We start from the raw sequence: 17,211 nt of genomic DNA, 5'->3' as shown, positions 1-17,211 counted from the left end.
GAACAGTCAGACTTCCCTCAAGAAGAGTTAGGCAGTATACAGAGCATACAAAATAGGTACAGAAATACAGTAGCACAAGCAAACACTGACCAGAGCTTGGGTGTAAAAGTATATACTTATTTATTTAACACACTCTAATAAAACACACTAACACTAAATTGCTAAGATAAGTTCAAAACACAATCACTATTATCATATGTACATCCCTGATTACTTGTTGGACAAGTCTTAGTTAACACCACTTGTTTCCAGACAGAGGTGAGCGTTTAACGTTCGATGGCACTCCAACAAGTTAAATAAAAAGGGAGGGAAAAGCAGAATTATGGAAGCATACACACTAAACACTTTTTAAAGAACCACAGCAAGTTTAAGAAGGCATTGTCTACTGGTGAGCAAGGAAGTTTAGGCGCCAGGCCCACTTTCAAGGGAGCCGGACGGAAGAAGCCCAAGAACAGACAGTTACACAGAGTCTTCGAAGTTTGTGAAGGTAGTTCGAAAAAGGTTTAGTTCAGTGCAGACAAGTTAGCTAAGGTGTCCCAGGCTAACCCAGGTTCGAGAGACGAGGATTTAATACACCCCGTTCAGGTTGCAAGGGAAGCCAGGCGGAACACTGTACCTTAAATGGAGAGGATCCTCCAGCGGGGGCAGTTGTTCCTGGCAGCGGGTGCAGAGGAAGAGAAGATCTCATCGTGGAGGAAGGATGAAGGTCGTTGCACTGCCAGGGAAGAAACCAGCCGCGGAGTTCTCCGGTACAAAGGTTCTACCCTTTCGGTTTGCGGTAGTGGTGAAAACGTGGTATCCCAGTTGCCGGGGTGCTTGGCACAGGCAAGGCGGCCACAAGATGCTCCAGGGAGGCGAAAAGAAGGTAGACTGGTTATCCCCACCAGTCGAAGGAAGAAGACTCTCCGGGCAGGAGATCTCCTCTGTCGTTGGGAAAAGTGGTGAGATGGTTCAGCAGGGCTCCACCGGTGGTGTCGTTGCAGGCCGGCTCAGCTTCTCCCTCCTCGGATTCTTAGGTCCTGTGGCGACTTCTGAAGTTCCAGTCCCCAAAGCCCTGCTTTTATGCAGCACACCCCCATTCACTCAGCCTAGCTGTCAAACATGCTAAGTGGTGAGCCGGCCGGCTCACCACTTGGGCCAATCACACAAGAGTGCGACTTGAGTTACCAAGGTAACTCAGTCCAGGGTGCCTAAACCCCCTTACACACCCCCTGTGGTACCCAGACAGTGTGGCACCACTTTTGGAGGCCTCTGTGGAGAAGCCCGCCAAAAAGTGGAACAAAGGGCTCGACTTGGGTTGGAGTCACAGAAGAGAACACAAACGCCATTTTAGAATAGAGTTCTGGCAAAAAATACCAACCGGCGAATTAATATTAAATAAATCCTGGCGGTATGTTCGAGGCTATAAGAATTAAATAATTAAAGTTGGTAGCCTCGAACAATGGGAAAATCCCATAGAGATATATTCGCGGTCGAATATAAAAAGTAGTATCCATTGCCACCAGCCAAAACTCGATCATGGGGGACGGACACGTGCCCCCTCGAACAACAGACCCCGGGGCAATCGAATTGCCCTGACCAGTACGTCCACAATATGATGGTTTGTACTGGTTTCTGTTCATAATTTGGGACTAGTAAAGCCAATGGTGACTTTACATGCCCCGGGGGACAGTAGTCAGTCCCAGGGTATGGAGTCTATGCTGGGGGGTCGCTACGACACCCCTGGGTTACGGCACGGAGGGTGCTGTGTAACCCCATAAAAAAAAAACACATGAGACCCTATGGAGTAAAAGACCCCATAGCCCATAAAACACATGGAAAGTTAAAGGAACACCTCAAATCATGTCTAAGAGTGGGAGCAAAAGAATCTCACTCTTAGCAGGAGAAAAAAAATAAACCCCAAAAATCCAGCAAAGCTGCTGGGGGACTCCCTAGGTTGGGGAAATTAGCCTTACAGAGAATTCTCCCTAACAGAGTCCCTTTCACACAAGGACTCCACTCCCATACCTAACCTTACCCAAGTTCGGCCTCGGCCACCTACGTGTCACCCATGTTTGTATGTGGGGCAGGCAGGCCTATGTGAGTCCCTTGAAATCTGGCCCAGAGAGTATTCCCAATTTAGTCGGTGCGAGGCATTGACTAGTCAAGGCTACTCCACCCATATGTGGGGTGCGGTGGCATTCATCATTTTACCCAGTTGTTTTTGCAGGCTATCGTTCCCAGCCCTTTCGTAACGTGGCAAGCGCCAGTGCTTGCATTACGCCTAGGGGTGGTCCCTGCCTTCATTCAAAGCTCACACGGTCAGTGTCAATGCCAATGTTCACAACTTAGTTCAAGTGTGGTAAGTGCTAACATTCACACAGCTCTATACAAGTATGATACCTGGTTGCAATTATGGAGTGGGTGGGATTGTTGGCTGGGGCTGGTTGGTGATGCTGGTTTCTGTCCTTATGAGTGTCGCTTGTGTTCTATTTGACTTAGCGTTGTCTCTCTGGTCGGTTCTGGGTGTTGTCAGTGTCCTCTTAAATGTAGTCAGTCTTCTTCAGAAATATATCCCAGTATCGACACTGAAAAATTGTAATGCAGCTTTTTAGCTCACCACTAACCCAGGTTGCTGAATACGAAAATATACTAAGAAGTATAGACCAAGTATATACAATTTAAAAAACACTATGTGAAGAAACAACTAGCATTAAATTATAATCTAAAAACGAACACACACTTTCTTTTAGATCTCATTGTCAACGGTAAATGTAGCCCAATGTAGCTAACGGGCAATAAAAGCAAATTGCCTATATTTACAATTAATCAATGCACTCCCAACCGAGGTATATGTAATGACTAACAACCAGATTAACTTTGAAGAGAGGGTCCCTGGAATGCCGCTCCACTCCCCCATGAACATGACGGCCCGAAGAGTCAAAAACGCACAAAGTCACTCACTATTTGGTCAGGCCCCAGGAGGACCAGTAACAGACACATATGCAGAAAGATAATCTTTCAGATAGCCATTCAAACCTTATCCAGTCGATGTCTTTATGGATAAAGGTGCTTCAACATTGGTTATAGACCCAAATACCTCAATGGTGGAGGACGTTGACTAATGCAGAGAAACCACTGTACTGACATCATTAGTGACACCACGACACAGCCACGTTTGTCATGAAGCACACTCGCAACCGTGCACAACCCTACACAAACACTCATATACATGAAGAACATGCTTTCCCTGAGGACATATACATAGGCTCAAAAGCTTTTATTATTTTTCTCATTAGCCAAGTGCAGAAATGCTGAAAGCAAGGCAACAAAGAGATACAGAGCAAGCTTGCAGATGCCAATGGCAACTAACCCTATGGAACTACAGGATTATATAAGGACCTGGCAGGACCAAATACGACTAACCTATAGGAAACATAGCACGATATAGGTGTGTAGAAATCATAGTATGAGTATAACGAGGATCACATAAGGGCACAAGCCGCAGTACGAGAGACTAGGGAAAGCAGTACCAGGCTGCACAGAACAGGAAGGCCAGGGCTCAGAGCCAAGGTCAGAGACTACCAGCACATTCCAAACCTATAACGACAAGGGGTCATCTGAGGAAAACAGAATAAATCCTCATAAATTGCAGACCAGAAGAGCTTGATTGCGTGGTCCTGAAGATGTGATATAGTCGGGATAGACACTCGTTATTCACTCGCGGTGGGAGGACAAACAGTTCTCAGCACCACAGACATGAACTGAAACATGAACAAGTTAACAACGTTGCAACGTGGAGAGCACTCTCACAGGCAAAAGTGATACTTTTAATAGATACATTGGGAACACAGTCATTCTCATCACCTTGAATACGTGCACAGAGTGCTGAGAACAAAGCTGGGTCCCAGGCCTGGGGAGACCATTTCCAGCCAATCAGGGGACAGAAATCCAAGGGTGGATGGCAGGGGGCAATGGCCAATGGTAATCCTGCGACCCTGCAACAATGTAATAAATAGTTTCTTGGGGAAGGGGCAGGCCAGCCACCTGACATGAGAGGGCCGATTAACTAAGATCCATAGTGGAAATATATACTGTATACCACTCCAATCACCCAACCAGAAAGTGACATAGGTATTTCGGGAAGGGGCCCATGTTGTGACGACACTCTGCAACAAAAAGGCTTGACACGGGTTTGGGAGCAGTGACTCGAGATTTTTTTAATGTCCTGTATAAGCCCTGTTGGATTTTGTAATAAACGGCAGTCTAACTTGCCCTTGGCTGAGTCCTCCATTTGTTCTGGGGGAAGGGTTGTTGGACCAATGCAGCTGCACAGGTAAGCACGTGGTAACCCCCAGACCTCTGGCATACCAGACCTCACCAACAACTTGTCACTTCCATCACTCCCCTTGGAAGGAAGACGACATATGTGGCATGGATCCTTTGACCCAGCTCTGCCCCTATGCCACACTCTGCCCATGTGCGCCAGTAAACAGCACACTTTTGTTTTGCACTTACCTTTTACCCCGTAGGGTCTGTGGGCTCAGCTTCGGCTGTGCTTGCTCCTACCCCGCGGGTGGTGCCAGTGTGCAAGGAAACACTTCACAACTCCAACCCATCGCCTAGCAAAAAGTGGAAGTCCCCAGAAGCAAGTGAGCCAGGTTTGACTCATACTGCCACTTAGAGGACACCCGAGTGCAAGCACCTGCAGAAAGTGCCAGCAACAGCGATCCCTTACATTGTTTTTTGTCTACTTGTCCCCGTTGCCCCCGACAGCAAACACTTGTGTCCCATATACCTCCTCTAGGTAGCACATCACCAGGCTTGCAAGCAATCCTGGCCCTCAGACTGCTGCTTCCTCCTACAGGTGGGCCCCTTCAATGCGACTTTGCCATGTAGGGCAAACCGAGTGAACAGTACTGACCTTGGACCAACCACAAAGGTGTCCTTTTTTGGTGGGGTGGGGATTACAACTATGTTAATGAACAGTATTTTACTCTTCAAGAAGAGGGTTAAAGGTCTGAAAGGTGCACCAAGCATCAGAAGAGGCAAAAGAGTTCCGTGGATGTGTTGTCAGCAATAGCAACGTGAGATTGTGTGTGTTTTTTTGTTTTACCAGAGTAAAAACCTGCTTGTGACCATTCTGGTGAATAGGCCCTGTGGTTCAGTCAGGCTGGTTGTTCTTTTTGAAGCCCATTTCCAAGGCTCTGCCAATTTGTTATATAGAGCAGTGACAGTGAATGAAGCAACCTGTTGTCAATATTTCAGAAGATTTGGGTTTGCCTTATTTTTGAGGGGCCACCTTATTCAGTTATTGGGAGAGAATGCCTTATGAGAGCAGTCATTGTGGAAGTTGATTTTTAGAAGCATATGTACAGAGGTATCAGCAATTAAAAACCCAAATGTGGACTCCTCAGAGAGCATGTTTTTACACGAAGAAGGCGCCTGTTTAAATCTAGGAATATTAGAAATCGAGAATAAGTTATGTCCAATATAAATGTTTAACGAAGGATTTGTTTCTTCATTAGTGTCTAGTGCAGACTACAAATAGAGCAGAGACGTAGCTGTTAAATTGAATATTGTGACATAACTTCAGTCTAGCAACCCCCCCACCACCGCCCCCCAACCGTTTGCATTAATTTTCCTCTCCTGGACCACACATTTACACACCATGATTCTGATTACCCAGAGTAGCTTCCGCCTCGCAAACCTTAAGATCTACTGAGCATAGTCAGACATTTCTAGCGCCTCACCAAAGCACACCTACACAAATGTCTCTGATCGCTCCAGTCAATGTTACACAGATTCATGTTCTCGTCCCCAGCAGTCCCATCTAAAAAGGCACCAACACAACTGCAGATTCGTTGGCAATGCCAATGCCTGCTCAATTAGCCAACCAAGTGACAACAGTTACGTGCAGGCATTGTCTTAGAACGTCTAAAGCGTTGAACCTGGCCAAGAGACACAAATTACCATTTCAAATTTTCAGCAAAAGCGTGTGGAAACTGTGGGGACACGGAGATAGGCAATTCACAAACCAGACACAGTAATGACTATTTAATTGTATTCAAACTCAGAGAACCGGACCATTTTTATTTTTCCTTTAAAAGAAAACAGGAACTCGAATTTTCTCGTCTCCAAAACATTTATTGGCATAATTAAAAACATGTGCTTGAGAATGAAGATCAGAAATACTACTCTGTAACATGGAAGAACATTTGCCCAAACGCTCTATATTCAACAATGCTTTGAAGTAAGTGCCAGTCTTCACTTGTTTTTTCCCATAATTAAAAAAAAAAAAAAAAAAAAGCAATCCTCGTCACATTGTATTGATTCGGTTTGGTTACGATCAATAGTGCAGGTAAGTATAAAAAAATATGTCCACTTTTGCTGGATTGCAGTCTGCACTGTCGCGTCGAGAGCTGGTAAAAATTACTTGCGGTTTGGATAGTCTGTATAAAACAACGTCCTTCAGCCACACTAATAGGAAACACATCTTTATTTTGGCCTTTGAAATGGTGACATGTTTGCGCAATAGCATCATACCCAAGTTCCCTCCCATAAAGTAATCAAGACAAATGTTGCACTCTCGGAGACCGCTTCTTCTTGGACGTGGTGCTTGGGGTGTCGTTACACAGGCCTGAGAATGAAGACAGCATCATCTAACACATAGTAGTCATTATACATATCACCTTCACATAAATAGGGCAGTCTGGTGAGGGCCTCAACTGCGAAGCCCGCCTCCCGGAAAACCTCGGTCAGGCTGTTAACCTGCTCCTCCCAAATCTTCCCGTTCACTTCCATGACTTCAGATGGCTTCTCCCACTTCCCACCTGTTGAGAAACACACCATGATTAGTTCCACTGCAAGAGTGACATCAATAGTTCCTCCATTTCACTTTTCCCCCACAGTTGATAGCTGTCAGCAGGCCACAGCTCATGCATAGCTAAGAAACTCCAGAACTCTTAAGATTTAACACTACTGATAACATGTGATCATTCACCCAATGGTAGAGATGCTGCGTCATTGGGTAATTTAAGACACAAAACATTGTACTAAAAACCAGATTAAATGAGACTGCACACACAAACGTTGGTACCAAAACAAAACGGGATAAATCATTTTACTATAGTAAAGGTAAGCTAAATCCTCCCACCGCTATCTTCAAAATGTGCACACACCTGGTGATATTCAGAAATTCCTCAACAAATTTGAACTATGGGAAGTACTTGCACTGTCATTCACAAAACAATACAGAAACAGAGGCCCTGTTAATCAGTGGCTAGTAGAAACACTGTTTCCACCAAGCCACTGTCTCGCCAATACGTCTCCTTGCCTGAAGACAGACGCTGCCCGATCAAGAGTTTGGATTGATGAAGCCGTGCACCATGGTTGGGCATTACAGGCCACCTGGAAGTAAAACACAAGACATCCGCCACCTGCCCCCCCCCTCCGCCCCCCACACCTGCACTGCTTCCAGTGCCAAAGGATGTCCTCTGAACTTAAGAATCCCCACCGTGTATTCGATTGTGTGCCGTGAGGGTGGAGGTATCCCATGGACAGGGAGAGTAGCTCTGACAGTCTAGATGGCAGAGGCAACAGGAAAGCTAACTCCTTGGGCCTGCCAATTCTCCCACTTCTAAATCAGGCAGTGGTTTCCAAAGCCTGGTTTAAAAGGAGGAATAAGCTACCACCAGCCCTGCAAAATCATGTTCAGATGGAGAATGTAAGCTATTGCCTCCTCACACAGAAATCTACATCAGGGTATAAGTGAGGCACAGAAAAAACTTACAATGAAATGTAAAGTGTGGCGATCGACATAACCCCAGTAATTACTGCCCCATTTCAGTGCTGGACACAAACAGCGAAATCTTTGCCACCATGTTACTTAAACACCTTGACTCTTGGTCCGTTGAATCAGGGCGTTTAAATAAATGGCAGACCGGCTTCGCCAAAAACATAGTACAAACCCTGAATGGTTTAATAATTAAATACGTCCAAGGTTCGACTTTGAAAAGCTCCGCTAAGGCTTTATATGTCGTCAGTTTTGATCTAAGTTTAGCATTTGACTGTCAACACTTTTATGGAAGAAGTTGGCAGGTCGGAACATCCCTATGGGCCTTCTGAGATTGATTATTGCTCTTCATGATAGTTCCAAAATCGGGGTCAGTCTAAACAGAGAGGGTGACGTTTCCTCACTGATGAGCACCATTGCTGGTGTCAGACAGGGGTGCATGCTGGCGCCTTGTCTACTTAACTTATACACTTGCGATGCGGGGGACACTCTAGAGAAGGCTGCTTTCGCATCACCTAGTCTGAATAATCAACGGCTGACCTAGGTGTCTTAACACATGATTTTCTTTTGTTTGATCTTAGCCCCCCTGTGGTCTGCAAAAGCTGACTGATGCTTTTGTAAATTAAATGAATGCCAATGATTTATCAATCAACTGCTCCAAGACCAAGGTATTGACATTCTCTAAAAAAAAAAAGGAAGCTTGGCGATCATCAATGGTGGATGGAGCGGCATAAACTAGAAGAGGTGGATTCCCTGATTTATTTGGGGTTCCGGTTTGACTCAAGACCCTCAAAGCAACTGTTTGTGGAAAATCTTGGAAATAAGAGCCTGGCCCGCAATTGAAAAAAGAAAATAAAATCGATGTGAAGTATGGAAGGTTTTATCTCGGGAAGATAGTGCCCAAAATTCTTTATGGAATTGAAAAACAGGACATAGGCGTGCTGGACGTTCTTACTAAGCTTGAGGCTTCCCTTTGAAGGAAACTGTTTCATAGTTCTAATTCTCTTCCAGAGGTCTTATTAAGATACGATTTAGAATTCCAGTAACATAGATCGATGAGAATATGGAGTTTATTCAAATTGAATCAAAAGATCCACACCGGCGATGTTTCCACACACTATGGAGATGTTAGGGTGTCATTGTCTTGTCAACCCATACTAGACCTGTTCAAGTTCCAGAAAGAATGTGAGGATTTTCTTCTGCTGATAGGTTCTTATTGTGAAGAATTAATCAATATTGTGAAGAAGTAATCAACACACACCAAACACAGGTTGAAACTTTGGGGTCGGGCTCAAACGATCGATCTATTACACTCTTTGCCATCCCTGGTCCATCTGAGTGCAGATCACAAGAGACTCTGTGTTGCGTCACCATTTTGATTAGTTTATCCATCAAGGTCCGCAATTAATGAATTTTGCAGATTTGTGTGGATTCTCTTGCATATCATGGAGACTCTGTTGAGTTACAAAATTATTAAAACAGGATGTAGGTTTTGTGAGGGTGTGACAATGTGCTAATGATGCTATCTCAGATGAAATCGAGTTGTGGAACAGATACTTAAGCGGTCATGTCACTTTCAACATAATTCCGGTGGTGGGTAGGTTAAGTTTGGATTAAGTTGTTTTTAAATCACTTTTTTTTAGGATATGGTACAACTTCTTTTTTCTTTCATTTTAGATTTGAAAATGTTATTAACCACTTTAAATTTTACTGTATATGTATTCGTGTTATTCTTTTTTTTAAAACCTCTTTTTATTAGTTTTACAACATATTGAACATTCCCCCCAACTAAACCCCCCCCGGCCCTCGGCCCCCTATGTTATTCCTTTTTGTAAGTATTTTTGTCATTTATTTTGTGGTTTATCGGACTTGCAGCTTCTAACAATGTAAATCTATTCTTGGCATACAAGTGGAATTGTGGGAAAAGTTAAGTTTCTGCACAAATCGAACCAACCATCAATGGGAAAAGTCTTTCTGCACCAATCACAACCCATAGCATTTACACACTTTGTCATTAGGCAATGGGTAGTGGGAGAGTTGGCCGTTCAGCAAGCCTCAGAGATAGATGCCAGCTCTGCAACAGTTTTGGCTTGCGCAGTAACACAACTTGGGACAGAGGTGATTCAATGGATGGAAAGCATGACAACATCCACCCGTCCCAAAATGCCACAGTCTGCTGCAGGAGGTAATCTGCACTGCAGCAGCATGTTCATGTATCAAGCAGCAAGATCCCAAAAAACTGGCTTAGAAACAAAATGCCTCCCTTGCACAGTCCCCAATTAAGAGTACAAAATAACAATTATCTGAAAGAGCTATGGAGGGCAGTGGAAGGGATTTTTTTCCCCACCAAGTTGGTTGAAAATGTAGCCACAAAACACACACACAGATACACACTCTCTGAAGGGTGTAAGCTCCAGGGTCCTACAGGGTGCTGCACCAAGGCGATATATACCTGGCTTTAGAGTGCCACATTGTGAGCTACTCCCCTTCTTCCCCCCATTATGGGTGTTTGGGAGTGAGCAGGTTCCCTGCAAACCTAATTACTACAGCTACCATAATTCCTTGCACCAGAATCAACATTCATTGATTGATTACACCTGCACTGGCTCTTTGTTGCAAGTGAAACTGCCTCCCTGATGACGTGATAAGCACAGACATCGGTCAGAGAACATCAGTAGCTGTGTAGGTGAAATTATATATATATTTTTTTAGAAACAAACGTTTCCCTCATAATTGCAGCAAGAATAACCATGTACTAAAGACAGCCGTGATTATTTGTAGTTATTTTCTACCTGTGGTTTTGAGGAAAATGAAAAGAAAATGCATTTCTGCCCTCCCTGGCACTCACCAAGTGCCCCCCTCATCTGTGCCTGCTCTCCCCACCCCCCTCAAGGCCTACTGACCTCCCCCAGCCCTCTACCATACCCCTTAAACAATCGTCGTTCTGTGATGCACTTTCATTCTTGATCTCGTCTTCTCCGGTAGCCACAGTTATCCTGCTGAATAATCGCAGGTATGGGAAAACGTTTGTGCTGCAAACTCGGCACCTAGCCCACATCCAACTCCCCAATCTGACATGCTATCCTCTCCCGCCCACCATCTCTACCCTGATGCCATTTCATTGGTTTACCAAAATGGCATTTTCTGCTTTTCATTTTCTGATATTAGTGGGTATAGCCACGGCTATCTCTAGCATTGGAGAAAAAAAAAAGATGGTGGCCTTTCCATTTCTGAAAAGTCTCTCTGCTGCAATGCACCACAGGAGACTTCTATTTTTTGGGGGATAAGCGGGCACCCCTTTCTCCATCAAATATTTAAAAAGCTACTAAAGGCAATAACCCCAGATCCCAAAAGGATTGCAAGTCAACGCTTTGTTGCCAAGTTGTTTCCGACCTGGTCCAAATCCGCCCAGCAGGTTTTCACTGTACACCATGACAAAAATTGACTTTGTCTACAGCAACATGAATGGGGACTAGGACGAAAGTACTTTTAAAAATGTTCTTAACTTTTTTTTTAACAATACTTTCCCAAAATTTTGCATTAAAATTGTCTGCTAAAATTCAGCCAAATTCATCGTACAACTCAATTCAATTCATTTAATTTCTTATGTATCGTGATACTCACCTTAACCGGCCGCACTATAATATATATGCGATACATTACTCACTGTAAGCTTATTTCTGATGCTTGTATCTGCTTAGATTCACATGCTATGCATAGCCCGACATCTAGAGGTAGTGGCAGAGTATTACAGGAGTTGTTTTTGAAACTTGAAAAGGGACGTTGACTGGGCGTGTCAGTAATACTATCCCTAGTGTGACGTCTATTGTTCCCATGGTCCTACACACGTCGAGGTCCCTCAGATTGCTTTGCTTCTGACATGAGGTAGCGTGAAGTGTAGCCTGAGTACAAGTGTAATAAAGCAGAATAAAAGTGATCAAGCAAAAACACCTATGCCTGCCCTATGAAGGGTAAGGGGGTGTGCATGTGAATCTAAGCAGATACAAGCATCAGAAATAAGATTACGGTGAGTAATGTATCCCTTTTTAGGCTTGTGGATCTGCTTAGATCACATGCTATACATAGATAAGCAAGCAGTATCTGGTGAAGGAGGTGGGTTGTGAGAAGGTACAGCAGCAAATAGATGTTTTAGCACCGCTTGTCCCACCTGTGAATCTGCTTTAGAAAATGTGTCAGTGCAGTAGTGCTGAATAAAAGTGTGTACGGAACTCCAAGTAGCTGCTTCGCAAATTGTGTCTAGGGCGACATTTGCGATAAATGCTAAAGTAGCTCCTATACCTCTCGTAGAGTGAGCTCCTGGTGTGAAAGGCAGGGTTTTCTTTGATAATGAATCGCATAGCGGTATACACTTGACAATCCATCTGAAGATTGAGTTCTTTGAAACGTGATCCCCTTCCCTGCCAGTTGCTATGGAAGAGGGTTGGTACGCTTTCCTTATAGATTATAAAGAAAGGGTCTTCTACAGACAGTGCCTGTAGCTCACTAACCAGTCTACGTCTAATGGAGGTGATGGCAACAAGAAAGGCAGTCTTGTAGGTCAAGTCTTTTAGATTCGCTTTCTGCATAGGCTCGAATGGCAGACCCATGAGGTTTGAGAGCACAACATTAAGGTCCCAACCCGGTGGAGGGTTAGAAATGGGAGGGTATAGTCTTTTTACTCCCTGCATGAAAGCTTTAATAACCAGAACCTTCCATCAAGACACCTTGTTTTGTGAAGTGGAGTACACGGACAGAGCCGCTAAGTGTACTTTGATGGAGTTAAATACTAGGCCGGAGTCTCCTAGTAGGTGGAGCATGTAGTCTAGAATGTTGGAAGGGGAATATTCAATTAGGTTTAAGGATTGCGATTGGCACCATATCACAAGCCTCTTCCACTTGTTGAACTAACAGTGTCTGGTGTTGGGTTTCCGTGCTTCCTTCAGCATATCCATACACCTTTCGGTAAGTTTTAAGTGCCCGAACTCATGACTTCAGGGGCTAGGCTGCCAAGTTCATAGACTGAGGATGTGGGTGGATTGTTGTCCCCACTGTGCTGGGACAGCATATTGTCGGGGCACAAAAGTTTGATTGGTTTGCGCATTGCCAGTTTGAGCAGGTGTGGAAACCATGGTTGTGTTGCCCACATTGGAGCTATCAGGATTAGTGTGGCTTGTTCCTGGTGCATCCTGTCCACTATTCTGTCGAGGAGTAGTGTCGGGGTTAAAGCATAAGCACATTTCCCAGACCAACTCATCCACAGGGCGTTCCCCCTGGAACTTGGTCGGGGAAACCTGAACGCTTTTTTGGGAATAGTTTGTTTTGGCTTGTGGCGAACAAGTCTAAAGGGGGGATAACCCCCACAGGGAAAATATATTGTTTAGAATATCTTTGTTGAGTTGCCACTCGTGTTCTTCTAGAAGATTTCTGCTTAGACAGTCTGCTAGAGCATCGAGTTCCCCTGGAACGTGCTGAGAGACTAGGAACATGTTCCGCTTGAGTGCCCACTTCCAAATCTTTTGGGACATTCTGGACAGACTTGGAGAATGTGTGCCTCCCTGCTTGTTTAGGTAGAACATGGCAGTGGTGCTGTCAGTGAGGACTTGTACAGTCTGACCTAGTAGATGCTGCTGAAAACATTGCAGAGCCTTGAGAACTGCTAGAAGTTTTAGAAGGCTGATATGGTTTTGGGCTGTGGTGTGTCCCCACTCTTGCATTGGGCACATCCACAGCTGTGCGTATGGAACTAGGTAGATGCACGAGGCCATCATCCCCAGAGGCGCACTGCTTTGCGCATGGTTATCTGGCAACCGGCTAGATAGTGAGGTATCTGTAGCAGCATGTTTTGAACTCTTTCGGCTGAGGGGAAGACCAGACCTTCCATTGTCTTTATAATTGCACCCTGGAATTGTTTTGTTTGACTGGGTACAAGACTTGACTTTCTTGTTGATGAAACCCAATTGGAATAGAAGGTTGATAGTTCTCTGGGTGTTGAATTTGCAAATTTTAGGCGTCTGCATCAGCCAGTTGTCCAGATAAGGGTACCCTGGAATGGACACACTGTGCAGGTGCGCTCACACTACTGCTAGCACCTTTGTGAACACCCTCGTAGTCAAGGCTATGCCAAAGGGGAGCACCTTGAATTGGTAGTGTTCTTCTGCTTTTTGGAAGTGCTGGTATTTTCTGTCCACTGGGAACATTGAAATATGAAAGTATGCATCTTTCATATCGAGTGTTGCCATGTAGTCGTCCTGCGTTAAAAGGGGAATGACTTCCTGAAGTGTTGTCATACGAATTCTTTGTGGCTTGACATACGTGTTTGCTGGGCACAGGTCTAGTACCGGACGCATTGTTAGGTCTTTCTTTGGCACAAGGAAGTACGTTGAATAAGTACCCTTGTTTAACTGGTTTGCTTGGACAAACTATGGAATCTTTCTCCAGGAGGGCTTTTACTTCCTCCAGTAATATGTGCCTTTCTTCCGGTGTAATTTTCTTGTGCTTTGGCGGGTGTTTTTTGAGTTCAATGAAATATCCACCCACCACAGCAGACAACACCCACTTGTCTGACGTGATCTCCTCCCATGCGTAGCTGAATTGAGAAATGGACCTCCTACTGGGGTTGCATGGTAGGGGACCTGGAGCCGGGTGTCAGTGTTTGGGCGGGGTGGAACGTCTGGCTGAGGAGGCTCTACCTCTGGATCTTTTATAGACTCTTTGAAAATTGGAGGTGGAGGATCGTCTCTGAGTTTCTCTAGGATGATTATTGGTTAACCTAGCTGTAACCAGAGAATCGTTGAGGCTTCTGCCCACGAAACCTTCTTGTATTGGAAGACCCGCTGTGCACAAAAGGCTTGCTGGACAGCTGCCCAATTTTAGGGGGTCATACTCTTTGGCACTTTTAAGAGCATCCTTAACCGCTTTACCGAACAGAGCATTGGGTTTGATAGGCCTGTTGAGTAACGTGGCCTGTGTTTCAAGTGTAAAACCTGATTGTCCAAGTCAGGCATGACGCTTAATGAGCTTGCCTTCAGTTATAATGTGGCCTGCATTGTCCGCGGCATTCAGGTTGTTTTTTAGGATGAAGTTAGCAACCAGTTTGCCTTCAGTTATAGTCTTTAGGAGCTGAAACTTTACGGGCTCTGGGACTGTTTCAATTTGTAGTAGCAGTTCATCCCATCTATGGCAACTGTAGCTAGCCAAACGGTTAGTATTATTGGCTATCCTGGTCTGATAGGCAGCCAAGAGTGTAAATCTTCTTGCTTTCTTTATCTGGTGGGGCCTCTGCAGAGGCTAGATGTGGTAATCACCAGGGAGTTCGGTTTTAGTTGGCCCCTGATGTATAGAGAGTCAGTAGGGGCAGGTATGAACACCTTCTCGATGCAGGATTGACTGCTCGAGTAAGGTTAGGCGTTAGGAGAGAGGGGTGAATGAGTCTCTGAATGGATTGCAGGAGGGGAATGAACTGTGTTGCAGACTTGGTGTCTCCAAGAATGTCCTCTGTAAGTCCTTATTAACTTGGACCTCCTGTGTGTCTATGTTGAAATGTTCTACAGCTTTGAGGAGCAGTTTATTGTATTGGAGCGGGTTGTCGACCCGGAGGCCAGCCACAGGTTGATCTTGATAGTCTGGTGACTGGATGACATAGACATCATCATCATAAAATTGGTCTTGGTCATCCTGGTCCTGATAATACTGGTCCCCTTGATCTCCTTGAGAGCCAGGGTCAAGTGAACCAGGGGTCCAAAAAATCTTAGTCCTGAGAGAAGAGGGGGCGCCAAGGGGTAGCCTGGAAATGGGTGATGGTGCTGGGCTGAACAGTGTCCAGGCTCTTGGCTGCTGGTTCACCCCTAGCTGTGTGCGATGGGCCCTAAAGACTTAACTACTCTGTAGGGTGCCGGTCCATAAACTCTACAAAAGAGGACATCTTCCTCATTATCAAAGTTCTCTGGGATCCATTCAGATGACCTTGCGGATACAGAGGTAGGAGTGTCCTGTAAGGGTGTAGTCTCCTTGTGGTGCATGGTCCCTGAAAGTGTGTCTGAGGGTGTAGGGATGCTCTTAGATTTAGAGGAGCCACTATCTTGGAAAGCGAAAGGCTTAGATGGTAGAGGCGCTGAATTGTTAGTGGATTTCAAAGTTTTCAATTTTAAAAGAGGGGCCCAGGCGTGTTTTTTTAATGAGTTCTCTAATTTTAGTTAGTGGAAGGGGCCGTTGAAGCGCCTTTCGACGCATGAGTTTTGGCAAGCGAAAGGGTGTCTGTTTTATGCGCTTTGTCAGAAAGACTTGTGTGTCTGTTTCTGAAGCGTATCATGTGGCGAATGCTATTGTAATGGCCCAGAGTACAGGGATGTTTTCGAGGACCTTTCCTTTGACACAGCAGTGTTAACCGTGGAATGTGTGCTTGGTGTGGCGTGTAGTGTGAGTCGCTGGGTGAAGTCTCCGTAACAGGACCGCCAGCCTGCTTAATGGAGTTGCGGGCTCGCACATGAGAGTCTGTCTAATCCCATTCTCCCTCGGCGTCACTTAGGACACCGGCGATGCCATCACTGGAAGCTCCCTCCACGTCAATAGAGCCCTCGGCCCGCATGGCGTGGGTGGCCCAGTGTTTAGTTCTATGGTCCTTTAATGTCTTAGGTCGAAAGAGCCTGCAAGATTTGAGAGGCAGTGGTTACACACTCTGTGTGTCTACCGAGGTGTACTTTCTATTACAGGATGGGCAAAACTTAAAAGGTGTTTTTTCCATGGTTAATGGAAATGGCAGCACAGCGAAGAGAAGGAAATGAGGGGAAGAGAGTAGGCATTCTCTAAAAGGAGAAGCATGGCCTCCCCCACTCTCCCTACTGCGAGGGCCGAGGCCCGGTGAGGTCTGTGTAGGCCGTGGTCAGGGCCCGTCGAGGCTATTGTTCGTCTTCGTCGATGATGGCTCTGTCCGCCAAACTCTGCTGCAGAATATCCTGCAGCGGGAGAATATCCTGCAGCGGGTGATGTGCGGTTATCAAAAGAATAGCAAGGCAGAAGATAAACTTTCTAATCAAAAGGCATGAGCCTGCAGAACTCTGCAAAGTAGCGCCAGACTACGATGGTGGAAAAAAAACAATCTGATGGACCTCGACGTGTGAAGGACTATCGGTACAATAGTCGTCACACTAGGAATAGTATTACTGACACACCCAGTCAACGTCCCTGTTCGTGTTGCCACTAGATGTCAGCCTATGCATAGCATGTGATCTAAGCAGAGCCACAAACCTCAGAAATAAATACATTTTATTCACTCACTGAAAAAACCTTAGTTAAGGTGCAGTAGACAAAGCACGCTGCAGTTGATGTCCTCCATAATGCCATGTTGTATGTCATGGTGAATCCCTTCTCTTATAATATGTATGTGCTCATGGGCTTTGCAACGGAACACATCAAGTTAAGTTGGTCATGACTTCCCACAT

At 45.2% G+C, this 17,211-nt stretch overlaps 1 protein-coding gene across 2 annotated transcripts in view; it reads right to left on the bottom strand.

Moving 5' to 3' along the window:
- Window positions 1–6,105: 6,105 nt before the first annotated feature.
- METTL9 (methyltransferase 9, His-X-His N1(pi)-histidine) overlaps window positions 6,106–17,211 on the bottom strand; it is a 325,352-nt gene continuing 314,246 nt past the window's right edge. For both annotated transcript variants that reach the window (XM_069645616.1, XM_069645617.1), the window contains one exon: window positions 6,106–6,812. In XM_069645616.1, coding sequence (XP_069501717.1) covers window positions 6,610–6,812 — 203 coding nt within the window. In that variant the 3' untranslated portion in view covers window positions 6,106–6,609. The remainder of the gene's footprint in view (window positions 6,813–17,211) is intronic.

This window comes from Ambystoma mexicanum, chromosome 2p (genome assembly GCF_040938575.1).
Source record: "Ambystoma mexicanum isolate Mex_15411 chromosome 2p, UKY_AmexF1_1, whole genome shotgun sequence".
NCBI lineage: Eukaryota > Metazoa > Chordata > Amphibia > Caudata > Ambystomatidae > Ambystoma > Ambystoma mexicanum.
The sequence above is the reverse complement of the archived record's forward strand: the minus strand, read 5'-3'. Positions and strand labels throughout refer to the sequence as shown.